Source organism: Budorcas taxicolor, chromosome 4 (genome assembly GCF_023091745.1).
Source record: "Budorcas taxicolor isolate Tak-1 chromosome 4, Takin1.1, whole genome shotgun sequence".
Taxonomy (NCBI): Eukaryota; Metazoa; Chordata; class Mammalia; order Artiodactyla; family Bovidae; genus Budorcas; species Budorcas taxicolor.
Window position 1 is genome coordinate 57,969,665 of NC_068913.1, and position 17,987 is coordinate 57,987,651.

General features: G+C 38.8%; 1 protein-coding gene across 1 annotated transcript in view; it reads right to left on the reverse strand.

Moving 5' to 3' along the window:
- Nucleotides 1-3,853: 3,853 nt before the first annotated feature.
- The window catches only part of ZNF277 (zinc finger protein 277), a 141,673-nt gene continuing 127,539 nt past the window's right edge, over nt 3,854-17,987 (reverse strand). Inside the window, exons 8-12 of the mRNA XM_052638994.1 lie at nt 10,934-11,001; nt 8,816-8,912; nt 7,212-7,254; nt 5,648-5,822; nt 3,854-4,191 (exon numbers count right to left, since the gene is read on the reverse strand). Of these exons, the coding sequence (XP_052494954.1) occupies nt 4,005-4,191; nt 5,648-5,822; nt 7,212-7,254; nt 8,816-8,912; nt 10,934-11,001 (570 nt within the window). The 3' untranslated portion in view covers nt 3,854-4,004. The remainder of the gene's footprint in view (nt 4,192-5,647; nt 5,823-7,211; nt 7,255-8,815; nt 8,913-10,933; nt 11,002-17,987) is intronic.

Consider the following 17,987-nt stretch of genomic DNA (forward strand, 5'->3'; position numbering starts at 1 on the left):
GCACCTCAAAACAATGACAACAGAAACATCAAAGATCAATGATCAATGATCACAGATCAGCATAACAAATGTAATAATAATGAAAAAGTTTGAAATACTGTGAGCATTACCAAAATGGGAGAGGCATGAAGTGAGCAAATGCTGTTGGACAAATGGAGCTGATAAACTTGATTGATGCAGGACTGCCATGAATGTCAATTTGTAGAAAATGCAGTATTTGATGAAAGCAATAAGTGAAGTCACTCAGTCGTGTCTGACTCTTTGCAACCCCATGGACTGTAGCCCATCAGGCTCCTCCATCCATGGGATTCTCCAGGCAAGAGTATTGGAGTGGGGTGCCATTTCCTTCTCCAGGACTTCCCAACCCAGGGATCAAACCCAAGTCTCCTGCATCATAGGCAGACACTTTACTGTCTAAGCCATCAGAGAAGTCTAATATAGCAAAATACAACAGAACAAGGATGCCTATTCTCTGTATTGCAAGAGAGGCTGAGAAATGCAGGCTTCATTCTAGGCAGCCCTGTACCCAACCAAACATTACTATTATTGTGAAGTGAAAAGGAAAGTGAAAGTCACTTAGTTGTGTCTGACTCTCTGTGTCCCTGAAGCTTGCCAGGCTCCTTTGTCCACATAGCTTAGTTGTGTCCAGCTCTTTGCAACTCTGTAGCTCACCAGGTTCCTCTGTGCACAGAATTCTCCAGGTAAGCATACTGGAGTGGGTTGCCATTCTCTTTTCCAGGAGATCTTACTTGGATCTAACAGGGATCAAACCCAGGTCTCCCTCATTGCAGGTAGATTGTTTACCATCTGAGCTACCAGGGAAGTACTATGACTAGAAATAAATAAATACTAGAGGGAACTGGACTACCAGACTAAGAGCAGTGTGAGGACACATACCTCTGGCAAGCCTCCTCAGCACAGCAGAACTTCTGCTTTTGACTGGCCCAGGCCTCCAGCAGTATTCCTCTCTGCTTGGCCTTTTCCAGCAATAGTGGATGTATCCTAGGGCTTGATTTCCTCACTACACCTTTCTAGGAGGAACAGCCGAGTTTGTCACAGTATAACTTATTTCTTAAGTTGATCCCTTTCCTTCCGTAACACATATAGGCTAATAGTATTTGTTGGATCTGATGCTTCCCTTTTATTTTTTAGAAAACTTAACTCTCCTTTCTGGCCCAGACAGTGTTAACTTTCTCACCTAGATTTTGTCTAATGGAGTCTTCTGTTCTGAGAGATAAGTTACTAGATTGTGGTCTGCTCAAAGGCAATCATTGTTCAAAACAACCTTGGGCACTCTCACTTTTCTGAGTTAGATATTCAGCATGGATTTTTTGACTGGGCTAATGGCCAATTCAGGGTTGTATTTATCATTGTCCTGGTCACTCTCTCCTACTATGTTTCACCTTTCTTGTTGCCTTCATTTAGAGTCTTAATTCTCAAAATTTTTCAGGTGTGCTCCCTGTGGGCACAGGCAGCACTAACGTCATGTATAATTATAGTGACATCTGGAAACTCCTTTAATAATCCCATGAATAGTTTACTTGCATTGGACTGCTGTTCTCCTCTCAAATGGTCCAGACGTTCAGGTACATTTGGCACCACTGTCCAGTCTTGAAGGCACAGTTCCCTAGGGGTTCTTTCCAAGGATGCTCTGTGTAGCTCTAATAGAGCACTCTGCCCAGTAGTGGCCTATATCTGTGCTCCGTGCTCCCTCTGGGACAGTTGGTGCAGTTTGCTGAGACTTTGCCTATATTCTTATTCAATTTCCTTGGAACTAAGTTAATTATTTCTGTCCTTATGTTCCAGATGATCCCACCAAATATCTACCAATTTAAGAAATAACCTCTTACATGAATGAAACTTCAAGTATAGTGTCCCTTCGAGTACAGGACAGATGTTGAAGGTCTGTCCTTCAATTTCACTTTTCTGTTAATGTCTATTGAATCTGTTCTGTAAGATCTCAACTTTATCTCCAAAAAAGGTTTCTCCTTCTAAAGCCAAATTATCCTTCATTTATTTGTTCTCATCCTGTCATTGTTCCTGTCCTGAGACTGAAGCATATTCTAAGAACACTCCAGACATTCCTTGATTTCCTGAACGAATCTGGTTTCTAGAGACCCAAATTTCTAGGCACAGGATAGTTACCTTCTTGACCTTTTTTCTTTTTTAAAAAGACTTATTTATTAATTTTGTGGCTGTGCTGGGTCTCTGTTGCTGCACGTAGGCTTTCTCTAGTTGTGGCAAGTGGGGGCTCTTCTTTATTGTGGTGCACGGGCTTCTCACTGCAGTGGCTTCTCTCGTTTCAGAGCACAGGTTCTAGGCACTCTTGCTTAAGTAGCTGCAGGATGTGGGCACAGCAGATGCAACTGGCAGGCTCTAGAGTGCAGGCTCAGTAGTTGTGGCCCATGGGCTTAGCTGTTCCATTACATGTGGGATCTTCTGGGACCAGGGACTGAACTGGTGTCCCTTGCATTACATGGAGAATTCTTAACCACTGGACCACCAGAGAAGCCTGACTTTTGTTTTATTTAAAACAACCTGTGTCTTTAACTTAGATAGTTTTTTTGTTCACTAAGGGCTCCTATTTATTGTTTGCTGATTTTCAATGAAAAGCCTTGTTATGGGTGCCTGCTTGGGGCCTTGGCTAGAGCTCATATAATTTACAATTCTAATCAATTTTGGATCACATGGCAGGAGATTAGTCTTGAGATTCTGCACAGGTCATACCATACAACTTCAAGATTAGTCTTGGGGCAATGCCTACATAAGTTGGCATTAATAACTGAAAACAAGAACTTCAGAATGGAGACACAGATGTAGAGAATGGAGTCATAGACACAGTGGGGGAAAGGTGGGGGGGAATGGAAAGAGTAGCACTGACATATTATACTCGATCGTGTGTAAAATGGAGAGCTGGTAGGAAGCTGCTATCAGTTTGGTGCTCTGTGATGCACCAGAGGGGCGGGGGGAGGGGAGGGAGGCTCCCGCGAGAGGGGATATATGTATAATTATGGCTGATTTGAGTTGCTCTATGGTAGAAACCAACACAATACTGTAAAGCAATTTTCTTTCAATTAAAAAATAAATTAAAAAACAAAACTAGAACTTTCAGACTCCAGTGCTCTCAAGCACCCACGCTGTAAAGAACCCATTGGTAAAGAAATGATAGAATTAGAAAATCACCATTGTGCAAGTCCTAAAGAAATATTCTAGATAATATATACCAATGGACACTAAAATGGTTTGATGGCGAACTTTATAATGGTGCATCAGACTGACAGCACCAGATGCAGTAGATTAAACACACTTTTCAGCTAGGGACAATGGAAAACGTACGATATTAAGAAGTTATTGTTAATTTTATAAATGTTATAATGGTACTGTGGTCATGTTTATAAAAAAATGATACTTATCTGTTAGCCATGTACACACTGTAGGGGAAAGTGAAGTTGTCTTGAAGTCCATTTTTAAGGAGTTTCAGTTTAGTAACTCTAGGTGGAAAGCAATAATAATAATATAGTCAGATCTTGATTATTCCAAAATAGTGTCCAACATGTGCATTATCCAGGACTTTGACCATTTTTCCTCTCTTCTGTGGCTCCTCTGCTGGTCACTACATTTACAGCTGACCCAATGTAGTACAGAAAGTACACATCTGTCAAATTTTGTGACTTGTTGGAAGAAGGAAGTCTGTGGGGAAGAAACTGAAACTACTGGTTGAAATCAGGTGTATAAATAATTTGAACATTTCATTTCTTTTTGATTTACATATCTTCCTTATTATAGATAAATATGAGTTACAATGATTATATAATAAAACTTTAGAGCCCAAATACAAAAAGCCTTCATTTTATTTAGTTTCCACTTTACTTTTGGAAAAAAATCATTTTTTAAAAGTTTATTTTATCAAGGACTAATCCTTTGTTGACGTTCAACTTTAAAGTATTCTTTCGTGTCTGTCTCATAGGAGAAAACATGAAACACTGCTTCTGTGGCAGTTTCTTCTAGTTTTTCAAGGACTCATGTAGTAGCAACTGGTTCAAAATACTGCTTTGTTTCAAAGCATGCAGTTTAGATGTATCTTCACTAATGACGGCAATATTTCCATTTTGTTCCTCAGCTGTCAGGTCACTTTCACTGTCAGACAGTGTACACAGCAGAGTGTCATTTTCATAAGTTGGAAAGTAATACCTGAAAACAACCACAAATATACTGAATAACCAAAACTATAGATTATCTAGAAAATTTCTCAGCAGTTGAATGTACACATTACTATAATTTTGCTAAGTTTCTTTGCCAACAGTTTCAACTACATTTTGCAAAGGCTGTAAAGGAGAGAACTTCTGAATTAATTTTACTTTGACCTTTATTGGCTGACATCAGTCTTACTAGTATCTTTGTTAGCTGGCATTTCAGCCTTTGCTTGATATTTAACATAACAAGATACTATCTTAAAAGGCAGCCTACTCTACTATCAGGCAGATCTAGCTATCAATTTAATACCTCCTTGTATGAAGCTAAAAACGACATTCCTCTCATTTCTATTCAAAGGTTTCAGTTCTCCCCTCGGGACAGCAAAGATCAAATACAGTTACTCTTTCACACACTACTCCTTCAAATATCCAATAAAAACAACTGTTTCCACGTGTGGGGTTCCCCCCCACCCCCAATCTAATCATCACTATTCATTATAAATTAAAAAAATTAAAAACATCTATAGCATTTTAAGTCTATTACTCTGGTTCCTTCTCTGGACACCCTCTGGAGTTAGTTCTGAAATATAAAGGTTTCGAATTGTATAAGAAGAATTATAGGAACTGGGTCTCAGGTTAGTCCAGGGCTGACTCTGTCTCTCATAAATCTGGAATTTTCTAAAGAGGAAAAACTGGAGCTTTTTGCCTAGACTCCTGGGGGCTCTGATGTAACATCCCCTGAAAACAGAGGAATCTCTCTGGAGCTGGAACCCCACAACCTCCCAAAGGTTCCCTCAACTGAGCTTTTTACAACTGAGATTATCCACAGTGATTTGAGAACCATCTCAGAAGGTGAGACTGGCAAAGGATACCTGGGCGTCTGAGACCATCTCAACAGGTACATGCTAGAAGAACAAATGCTGGATATTTTTAAAAGCGCCAGGATGCAAAAAATGCATCAAAAGCCCTAGCAGTGGTATACTGTATGACACAGTAGTTTTCTGTTTAGAAGTTTATCTAAATGAAATAATTATGCAAGTGTGCAAAAATGCAGGCATATGCATCTATTTAGAAGAGCAAAACATAAAAATCCTGAACATCTAGCAAATTAGGGTAACATCCATACAATGGAATATTTGGCAACCATTAAAAATGATGCAATAGATGTGTAGTGGATATAGAAGATGCTTTTAAATACTTTCTTAACAAAATATAACTTAAAAATCTATATTTCTGTATCTTTCTATAGTTATCCATATCACTACACCATAAAATTTGAAGTAGTTGATTACATCTGTAACAGGGAAATTATTTTAATACCAAGGTTTTTGAAGATTTTTACTTTTTACAATAGACTTGTATTTATTTTTTATTTAAATTTAAAGGAATTAAATAAATGGATGACATAATGGAGAAGGAGCAAAGAAATATATGTCTGGTTGAGCAGAACTCACTGTGGTTGATCCCATATCTGTTTTTCAGGAAGCAGTGAAGTATGTTTAGCTTCTTCCATATGAGTCCTTAAGTCTGCTTTGGACCTAAACTTCTCATGGCAGCCATAGCATCTACACTGGTGAATCTGCCTCCGAATGAAATTGACCAATTTCACTTGCTGATAGAAATTTAATCCTGAAAATGATAGTATAAAGAATCATCAGACAACTGGTCAGACCCACTTTTGCACCGCTGCAATTTTTTTTTAAGAACCACTTCTCTTTATTAACCAACCTGAAGAGGCAGTGCGGATTTAAAGCATAATAATAGACAGAAAATAATAACAGCCAGTACTTATATAGTGCTTATGTACCAGGCACTGCTCTAATCACTTTTCATGCATTAATACGTTTAATTTCCACAATACCCTACCACATAGGTGTTACCGTATCCACATTATACATCAGGAAGCTGTCCAAGGCTGCAAGGCCAGTAAGTGGTAGAGCCAGGATTTGACACCAGGCTGTTGGCTCCACAGCCATGTTCTTGACTACTAACCTATTACATACACAACACATATACATGTGTATAAGAGCAATAAAGTAAAGCAACACAAGGCAATGGCAACCCACTCCAGTACTCTTGCCTGGAAAATCCCATGGAGGGAGGAGCCTGGTAGGCTGCAGCCCATGGGGTCGCTAAGAGTTGGGCACAACTGAGTGACTTCACTTTCACTTTTCATTTTCATGCATTGGAGAAGGAAATGGCAACCCACTCCAGTGTTCTTGCCTGGAGAATCCCAGGGACAGAGGAGCCTAGTGGGCTGCTGTCTATGGGGTCGCACAGAGTTGGACATGACTGAAGCGACTTAGCAGCAGCAGCAACACTTTCAAGAGTCTAGGAAAGTAGTCGGTGAGTTGAGGGGTGGGCAGTGAGCTTTTTATGGTCTTGGATATATTAGCAAGTCAGTACTTTACGTCTTCATGACACTAATTTTTCTATCACGGTGATCTACTTGGGTACATCTATAACATCTATAAACACTCGAGCTACACTACCAAGCAGAGCAGTAGGTGTCTTTCATACACTATCCATTCTCTATGACATTCTGCTGAGCGGAGGCCCAATGTCACACAGCTAGTAAGTGCTGCAGCTGGGCTGTGAACTCCAGTCTGACTTCAAAATCCATGCTTTTTTCCACTAGCCCCCTCCACTTTACGATAGAAATTAATCATTAACTTGTATGCCCTCCTCCAGGGGATTTTCCTGACCCAGGGATTGAACTCACATCTCTCATGTCTCCTGCACCAGTGTAGGCAGGTTCTTACCACTAGCGCCACTGGGGAAGCCCTGTTTTATTTGACATCATATATGTAGGGAAAAAAACCTATAAATCAAAACCATATTTGAATATTATAGTTCAGACTGTGAATCACTGTTTCAGGCAGTCCCACTGAGACCATCTGTGGAGAGACACATTTTGGCTTGTACGCTCTCCAATCACAACTGCAGAACACAGGCGTCGTTCACGGGACAGTGCATGACAAAAAGCAGCATGGAAAACAATTTCCAAATCAAACTTACCAAGTTCTGACTTTATTTTGAGGAGATCAAATTCATGTGCATCCTAAAAAAAAGGAATGAATGTTATCTGTGAGCATATAAATTATTTAATCTTTCAGGATGAAAGTATAAACAGACAGGAGTTTGAACACTGAAGGACTCAGTCTCAGTTCATCATCTGTTTTCAAAGTCTTCAAAATCTACATCCAATTGCTTTATAAGGCACAGTTCAAACAAGTCATGTCAATCAGTTAAAACATTTCAGTTGTTCACAGCTTGTATCTCCAGTTTTTATCATTTACTCTGTATGCATTCTGCAGTCTGACAAAAGGGTCCTCAGTCTCTCGGTAAATGCAGCCCTACTATACTGTGTGTTTGGACTAGAATTATGACTAAAGGTCCTTTGCTTCACAAGTAGATAGGTAATTTTAAATATTCTGCTTTTCCTTTTATATTGTCAAATATGGTGTTTAAACCTGCAAGTTTCTCCTCACTCATATCTTCCCACAAATTACATGTCTTTTGACTTCTACGATGCACAGGCTTATTTTTATTCTGTTCCATTCCTGCAATCGCCCATCTGGGTAAATGCTTCAACTTACAAGCTTACAGAGAATAAAGACCATCTAACTCTGTGTGAAGGCGTTCAGTGTAGCACCACAGGCAGGATAGTTAAGAATTCCATGATATGTTATCACTGAAAGTGACTCAGCAGAGGTTGAGGACACCAGTCAAGGATCCTGAAAAGGGAATTCTTACACAGGATAGAAGGGCTAAGGCACCTTTCAATTCAGAGATTAGGATATTTAAGACTGGCAACTATACACACGTACTAGCGACAACCTGCTTCAGACAAAATGATTCTCCTTTCTCTTGAGTAAATGCCCGTAAGCCTTTTGAACACCTTCCAGGTCCTAGTTTTACTGAACTAAGAACAGTTTCTATGAATGAGAATGAAGGTGGGTCAAACAGGAGAGTCTGCTCCACTGCTGCAGAGCTGAGTGGGGGGAGGGGAGAGAGGGCACACCAGAATAATCCAGTAATATTTGTCTATTATACTCAACTCGCAATATAACAAAAGAATAACATGCATTAGAGCAAACACACACTGGAAGTGTCCTCATATTTCTTCTCTTCAAATCCTGGTAACTGAGGGAGTTGTAAAACCACACCCTGTGCCCTTTCCACCGCCATGGCTCCCCACCCTCATACCTCCCAAAGGCTCTGTAAATGGCAACTTTCTCTCTTCCTGCTGTCCTTGTTCACCAGCACGGAAAGCACTGGGAAAAAGACTCAGAACCTGTCCACATCCCGGGTATTGTTAATCATGGTTGCAGATCCTACAGGGTAAGGCAGAACTATCTCGTAAATATCTCAGAGGTGGGATGGCATCAGTGGTCTGTGAAATACCAAGCTAACAGTTCACCCAGGTTCAGTGAACTCCACTTAACTGCCCTGAGTTCTGCTTCTCTTTGATGGACCCTCCCTGCCTCCCATTTTGCTTACAGCACTTTAAAGAAGGGGAAAATAATCAAGAGACTAAAGGTATAAGATGATGAGGTTGCAGTAATCATCAGCTTCTCCCTGCAGAACAACAAAACATCAAATGAATCAAAGTATCTCACCTCCATGTGGACACATAATTTCTCAATTGTTTCTGCTTGCTTTTCACAAAAGAGGCAGACAGCAGACACAGGGTGTTCTTCCCAATCAGACCAGTCCCTGTGTTAAAAATAAAACAGCAAACATGGAGCTTCAAGGGTATATTACCTGGTATTACTTTCTGCTCCCTAAGAAACCCTGCCAGTCTCTTTCAACTCTGGCATTTCTGTAAAGACTGTCATATTATAGTATGACTTCTTGATACAATTTTTGAAATTCAAAGTAGCACCATGAAATTAATATAAATAGCAAACAGGTGCTGCTCTATTTTCTTATATTTGCCTCTCTTTCTGAGCAGCTATTTCACTACAAAATCAGCACCATGTCTTTCTGAGACAACCAGCTTTAATTTGCAGAGAAGACATATCAGGAGATGGGATGCTCTCTCATTAACTACAACCACCAAGTGCGCATGCTGTGAGGTGCAGTCACTGCCCAGAGTGTGTTTCTGCATGAAAAATGGTGTATTTTAAAAAGACAACCTTCTATCTTTCATGTGGGAAATACTGATCATTTTAAATGGGGCAAGTGTTAAATTTGATGGCAGATATAAAAAAGCATACAGGGCCTTTTTACCACTTTCTCCCTTCCTTGCATTTATTTTTTGAGATACTGTCAACTTCTTGTCACTGCTAAACCAGGAGAAGCAAAATCCCAGGAGAGACAAAAGGCTGAACAGCTTTGAGTGAGAGGAAGATGAATAACGGGGAATCCTTTTAGGTTGAAAAGAATACTTCTTGAGCTTATAATTTCAAGCAGAGAAGCCGTGAATGTTTTAGGTTAGTCATCAATGGGATGAACACAGAACAAAGTTAACCTCAATTTAGTTCTTATGTTCTCTATTCCAACAGTAAGGAGCATGGAGAGTTCAAAGATCATATCAGTTTAAGGTCTAGGGATCAATGGACTAATGAGTAAAGAATTCTGGAGTATATTTTTCTTTGAATTATACATTACCTGTGTGTTCAATGATCAGCTGTAGTAGCAAAACACTATTTAGTTGGAATAACAGTTGTTTTAATTATGTCAAACTTATTTTGGTATTATCATTAATTTTATTAAAGTATAGTTGATTTACAATGCTGTGTTAGTTTCAGGTATATAGCAAAGTGATTCAGTTATATGTATATATTCAGTTATATATGTATATATATATATAAAATCATTTTATAAGCATATAGGTTTTTAATAAAATATTTGATAAAAAATCTGGTATTTTTAAATCAGATTCTTTTCCATTAAAGGCTATTACAAGATATTGTCTATAAATCTCCCATGTTATACAGTAGAACCTTGTTGTTTATTTATTTTATATATAGGAGTGTATATCTATTAATGGCAAACTCCTAAATTTATCACTCCATTTCCCTTTTAGTAACCATAAATTTGTTTTCTATGTCTTAGTTTATTTTTATTTTGTAAATAATGTGTGTCATACCTTTAGATTCCATATATAAGTGCTATCAATTGATATCTGTTTTTCTGTCTGACTTACTTTATTTAGTATAATAATCTCTCAGTCCATCTATGTTGTTGCAAATGGCATATCATTACATCATTCTTTTTTATGACTGAATAATATTCCACTGTTTGTACACCATCTGTTCTTTATCCATTCATCTGTCCATGGACATTTAGGTTGCTTCCATCTTTTGGTTACTATACATAATGCCGCTATGAACACTGGGGTACATGCGTATTTTCAAATTAGAGTTTTCATCTTTTCCAGATATATGTGCCTGAGGGGGATTGCTGGATCATATGCCAGCTCTACTTTTAGTTTTTAAGGAACCTGCATAGTGTTCTCCATGGTAGTTGCACCAATTTACATTCTCATCAAAAGTGTACCTTTTCTCCACAATTTCTTCAGCATTTATTATTTGCAGACTTTTTGACGATGGCCATTCTGACTGGTATGAGGAAAGTTTGGGCTATATTACATGAAATGACGCATGGCTTACAGAAAGGGTTCTCTTTCTTTTTATTCTATCTTTTCAGAATGGTAGCTTAAAATCAAAATAAAGAACTATTTTCCTTCTCTTAAAATACTGTGATTAAGTACCATCAATAATAAGTCTTACTCTTCCTGATGGTCTAGCAACTCCCGATCATCTTCTAGTTGAACTTCTTCCCACGATTTTCCAAGTTCCTTTGAAGGAAGAACAGAGGGATTAGAGATAAAGAGGGGAGGTGAAGGGGGAAGAGGGGAGAGGAAAGAGAAAGTAGACACTGAACTCAAAACAAAACAAGATAGTACCTAGACGCAAATGGTTTTAAAACAATACAAGCAGAATATAGTAAAGCTGTTATTTCAGGGTAAGAAATGATATATTCTAATTCAAAGTTTAGGATTTAGGAAATATCCTAAATGGTTAGGATTTCAGATATATCCTAAATCAAACATTTGAAAAGCATGTAACAATGTTTAATAACATTTTAATATGCTTTTCTTTTTAAGAGAAGCAGAGATAACCTTTCAGTCAAATTCTTTTCTCTTAAATGTAAATTAGCATTTCTCAGCCCTGGATGTATACAGGAATCTCTTGGGGATCTTTTAGAAAAACCACTAATATCTTTTGAGAGAGACTCTCCTAGCTGGACTCTGTTTCTATCTGAGGTCCCCAAAAGTCTATTTTCCAGACAGCAGCCACAGTGAACTTTCTACGGGGTACCCCACTGTTTGTCTAACCCCTCCCAGGGCTTCTCATACTCAAAACGGAATTCAGAGGTCTTCCCATGGCTTATAAGGCCTCCATGGTCTGCCAGGCTCCCTCTCTATCACTGTGGTCCAGCACTTTTTCTCATGCTTAGCTGGCTCTGGTTAGACCACTCTTTGGTTCTTGCTTGAATACAGCAAGCCGACTTCCACCTGGCTACTTCTACACTTGTTGGCATCGTTTGCCTCACATATCCTAACATGGTTCCGTCATCCTGAATGTTACCACTTCTTTTTCTGAACACTGTCTAAAACACCCCTCTTTCAAGTTACTTTTTATTCTGCTAGGATGCTTTATGTTTCTTCAAAGCATTGATCATACCCTGAAATCATTTTGTGGATCTGTCTTCTTATTTTCTGTCTTCTGCACTAGAATGTCTGTGAAGACATGGCTTTTGTTCACTGTTATATTTCCAGAGTCGGGCACACAGTGGGTACTAGAAATTATTTTTTTGAGTTGAATTGTAACTGAAAACATCTAAGAAATGTGATGCCAATTTAGATCTTACTTCAAAAGTTTTGTGCATGTTGAGTAAATAGTAAATGTATAAAAATCACATGGTACCAGGTAATAGTTGGTACTCAAATATATATACTCAAATCCCTTTTATCTCTTACAATTCGTGGAGGAGTTCCACTTTGTAGGGCTATGTCAGACAAATTTAGTCATAGTCTCAGCAAAACTTAATGCAGTGATGAGCAGGAATGCTATCTTTTGGCCCAACCATGTCTCTTTTCTCCCTTGAGTCATTTCTTTCTTTCTCTTGGCCTTTCTTCTGTCTCTACTCAATCTTCCCACTGTGCCATGCAAAAGCAGACACTGCATTAAAGAGGGATACAGAGAAATATTACTGGGCACTTTTCCAAGCAGTTAAACTATGGCGACTGTCAAGTCCAACCTCACCTGATATAATACAGATATTCCTGTTTTATATCCTTTATTTAGAAAAACATTACCAGAATTTACTCTCAGTTAGAAACATTTTCTTAAGGAAGGTATTCATTTAACTAAAAACAAAGGACTACAAGAGCCATTATGATTTAGAGAAAATCTATCATTCATCAACTTAATGAGAGGTTTTGCAGCTGTCATTATCTATCAGCTAAATGATGCATAAACTCAGACACACAGAGATTTACCATAATGTCATTAGAGACAGTTAATTTGGACTCCATAATGGACTTCCCAGAGTCGTCATGAAGCGTCTAAGCATCATTATGAACAATAAGAATGGCCTCACTATTGCCAACAGGATTCTTATTAGATGGAATTTTTGGTGATGAATTAAGTCTTTTATGCATTGGCTGGTCTCTGTGGACATGGACTCAAGGCCACTGCTGCAAGATATTACTCAAGGATGGGTCATTTGGGGGTATTACCATTCAACAATACAGGCAAATGTTACTTATCAATAAATGTTTTGAGTCCAAAATGATGAAAAATATCTTTCACTGTCAAACTTCCAAAGTCAAAGCATTACTTTACAGCTTTCTCAGTATTAAGCACAACACAGGGATTTATCTAGGCAATACAGCACTAACCATTTACCGCTTGAGAACAAAATGGAACTCTGTGTTCATTAGCATAATAGGAAACAAGTGATTTGAATGTGACAGTGGCTGAGACTTTCCTAGAGTGCTCTGCCTTGGTACAGTTAAATGTATGATTTATTATAAGAACAAGACACAAAGAGAAAAAAAAATTAGTCTCTGATTAAGACACTGCGCCTACTAATGAATCATATCAGGAAAGAGAAGAACGCAAAAAAAAAAAAAAGTTGGGAAGGCATGTCAGTAAAGATGTTCAGAACACCTCCTCAAAGCTCTGTGTCAGATGGCTTATGATCAATGAGAGGGTGGGGAAAAAAGGTCCCTTTCACCCAGCACCCTTTCATCCCTAAAACTCACAAACTTGCACGTGCTTACACACAAAAAAATCCATCAGAAACAGAGACAGTGTTTTAAATGTAAATAATTACAGTAGAGAGAATTATAACAAAGCTGAAAAATAGGTTTAAGAGTTAAATAATAACTTCTCTGGTGGCTCAACAGTAAAGAATCTGCCTGCCAATGCAGGAAATGTGAGTTTGATCCCTAGGTTGGGAAGATCCCCTGGAGAAGGAAATGGCAATCTATTCTAGTATTCTTGCCTGGGAAATCCCATGGACAGAGAAGCCTGGTGGGCTACAGTCCATGGGGTCACAAAGAGTTGGACATGACTCAGTGACTAAACAACAACAATTTTTTGTTACAGATGGGTTTGTATATTTTAAAACTAAAAAAATTTAAATAAAAAAATGATAATACCACTGCAAAAATACTTCCCTTTAGTAAAACTCAGGCCTTGAGCCATGAGCACCTACAGAACATGTAGCTGAAGCCTCGAAAATGATGTCAAGCAGTCTGCTGCCCTCTAAGGCAAGAGTATTTGAAGGTGAAACTGCCTGGGACCTAGTCCCCTCAGCTGTACCGCCCCCCACCCCCAATCCATTGAACCCTTCTGTTTGTAAGAAAACAAAGCACAAACTCTAAGTAGATAATTTAGATTATGCAAAAGACCTTTAATATATTTTATTTGCAAGTCTATCAGTATTAAAAAACTGATATGAGTTATTAAACAGGAAAATTATTTCTCCCAAGAAAGAAGATGGAATCTATCAATTTGCTGAGCCCAAAACGTACCCCAAACAGCCTCTTTGTCCTGAACAGGGATCAGGACATCGTTTACTGATCTCACACCTTTTATGACTCTCAGAGTGTATCTTGCCAGGAATATCCTGGATGATTCCATTACTGCTGATCTGAAAATTCTGTTCCGAAGTGGGATACTCTGTGGGTGCATGACTCAATTACCACATAGATCTACTACAGAAGTGGTCAAAACATTAATTCTGTATACACCATTACAAAGTGTTGAAATTAATGCGCTTACACATCTGGTTCTCACACCAATCTCTAAGTTCCTTAAAAGTAGTAGCTGTTCTGCCATATTTTTCTTTCTGTTCCACCAGCATCTTGTACCTGGAAAGCACTCAAACGTTTATAGAATGTATGAAGTCAATGAAATCTCTTCTGAAGTAAAGAGGATGCGAGAAATGGATGTGCAGACACTAGCTACTAAAATGACAATTCAATCTTTTGCCCACATCCACGTACTCAAGTCAGCTTTTTCCCTCAGAGGAATAAACAATGAATGACTCTCATTTCTGTTTCTTTTTTCTTCTTTTTAATCCTTAAAAAAAAATAAAGCAAGAACTCCCTGGTGGTCCAGTGGTTAGGACTATGAGCTTCCACTGCTGGGGGCCTGAGTTTGATTCCTGGTTGAGGAACTAAGATCTTGCAAGCTGGGTAGCGCAGCCAAAAATTATATAACAATAAAAAAACTGACATGCTCTTAAAAGTCCTTAAGAAAAAAAATGTATTTACTGCTTGACCAAACTTTTAGAATAGTTTAGTCTTGATAATAAATATTTTTCATTAATGAAGTCTAAAAGAAAACTAAAATGAAAAACCATTGGCTCTCATTTTTCTCTAACTATACACTATTAATATTTGGAACCGTTTTAAAAAATCTATTTAGCCTATATATATTTTTATACCTTAATTTATAATATTCCAAGAACAATGTTAAGGTTGATACTTCTGATAAGCACTCCTCTAGCTTAAGGTACTGGTACATCTTTAAAGATGTTATTAGCTTTTTCAATTCTTTCCAAAGATAAGTTTATATCATTTCCAAGTTACGACAAACCTAGACAGTGAATTTAAAAGCAGAGACATCACTTTGCCAACAAAGGTCCATATAGTCAAAGTTATGGATTTTCTAGTGGTCATGTATGGATGTGAGAGTTGGACCACAAAGAAGGCTGAGTGTTGAAGAATTAATAATGCTTTCAAACTGTGGTGCTGGAGAAGACTCTTGAGAGTCCCTTGGACAGCAAAGAAATCAAACCAGTCAATTCTAAAGGAAATCAACCCTGAATATTCATTGGAAGGACTGATGCTGAAGCTGAAACTCCAATACTTTGGCCACCTGATGCGAAGAGCCGACTCACTGGAAGAGACTCTGATGCTGGGAAAGATTGGTGGAAGGAGGATAAGGGGATGACAAAGGATGAGATGGTTGGATGGCATCACTAACTCAGTGGACATGAGTTTGAGCAAATTCTGGGAGATAGTGAAGGACCGGGAAGCCTGGCATGCTGCAGTCCATGGGGCCGCAAAAAGTTGGACACAACTGAGTGACTGAGCAACAACAACAAGGCATCATAACACTTTAAGGTTTTTAAAACACATCTTTCCTATGGCTTCTCTGGCAGTTCAGTGGTTAGGACTCCGAGCTTTCATTGCCGAGGGTATAGGTTCAATCCTTGGTTGGGGGACTAAGATCCCATAAGCTGTGTAGTGTGGTCAGAAAAGGAAAAAACAAACAAAACCGAAAATCCAGAAACAAAACACTTTATTGTTGTCGGCCTCAATGGAGAAGCATAGAGAGCTAAGATGGCTAGGGTTGTGGGTTAGAGCCCTTAAGGAACTGATTAAAGTCAGCTTTACCTTGACCATGGGCCATCTTCTACTTTGGTATAAAAGATAATAGGCAAAGGGTGTTTATGTGTGTAGATCATTAAGAATTTATCACCATTAACTGACCAAATCCCCAAACCAACCCAAAGTATAAGAGGTGGGTACTGGTACTATTTCAATTGTAAAAACTGAGGAAAAATTGGAGGAAACTGATACAGAAAGCTTCAGATATGTGACCCTGGGAAAATTACTCAACGTCTCTATGCTCTAGCTACCTAATGTATAAAAGAGGATAAGGACAAAACCTGTGTCACAGGGATGTGGTTAAGAGTAAATGACTTAATATAAATACCTAAGACACTACCTGGCACATCCGTGCATGAGTGCTAAGTTGCTTCAGTCGTGTCCTACTCTCTGCGACCCTATGGGACATAGCCCCCCAGGCTCCTCTGTCAATAGAATTCTCCAAGCAAGAATACTGGAGTGGGTTGCCAAGCCCTCCTCTAGGGGATTTTCCTGACCCCAGGACTGAACCTGGATCTCTTGTGTCTCCTGCATTGGCAAGAGGGTTCTTTACCTCTTTACTAGCACCACCTGGGAAGCCTGTACCTGGCACACAGTAGGTACTCAAAAGCTGCTAATTAAAACCAAACCAGGGAGAATGGATACATGTACACGATGTACGGCTGAGTCTCTTTGCTGTCCACCTGAAACTATCACAACAGTGTTAACCAGTTATTCCCCAATACAAAATAAAAAGTTGAACCCCCCACCAAAAGCCTTAAAAAAAATCTATCAATATTACCCTGAAGTGATTTAATTTTCATTTTATATGTTATTAAAGCCTTTACATTCTCTTGAAGTACTTCTTTCAAGCCACGATTCATCCCACATGAAATCTGGGCTCTCCGTGGGCAGCACAATCTAGCACGCTCAACTAGAGCCAGCTGGTCCTCACGGATAATTCCAGTTTTCACAGTCTCACTATTTGATGCCCGTATCGAACTTTTCTAAAAGTGCCAGCAGAATCTGAGTGAGCAGTTTCTCTGAAGTCTCCTCTAAAAGATAAATACCTCCAGCAATAGACAATGTTCTGCTAATCCTAAGCTCTTGACTATTCGCTTAAAAGAGCGGAAGTACATTAAATTGCTTCCACGGCTTCCTGCAGTAGCTGGATATTTTAGAGCTAACACTGAAGTCCATTCCCTATTGGACTGGGCTGGGCCCTGAAGCAGCATTTGCTCTAGGAATTAATGACTGAGTGATTTCACGAGAAGATTGAAAGACTCAAAGGGTGCCTTTACCTTTAGCTAGTTGTAAAACATTTGTAGCAAACCACGGCAACCTTTCAGAGACAATCTTTAAACACATGCTAAACTTATTTCTCAAGGGGAATTTTATTTTAATATGCTAAGGATTAGTTAGAACAGGCAAAAATTTTATCCTAAAGCAGAGACTTCCAACATAATTCAGAATATGCTTTCTGTCCAATAGATAAAATGGCTCATTATTATCAATTATGCCTTTTGTGGCCAATGGACTTGGATTAAAATTCTTTCAAATTAAGAGCAAAAACCACTTTTTATTTGCTTTAGAAAGCTGTCAGAACTGGAACTCCTCATCTTTCTTTCAATTTTGATGCAGAATTACTTAACTCCTTCTCTTGTCACGAGTAGTTTTGTTAGAGAACCACTGACTGAAACTGCCAATCCTAGACAGGCACGATAACAACCACTTTGCATGAGTTATCATACAACAGGAGGTCCTGGGAAGTAATGCGGAACTAACAAGTTACCACCAACTGGAAGAATTCAGGAAAAGTCAAAAGGAGAGAGGGGATGCCAGTCCACATGTCCTACTAACTCCCCAGAATCCTTCCTGCTGAAATCCACCTT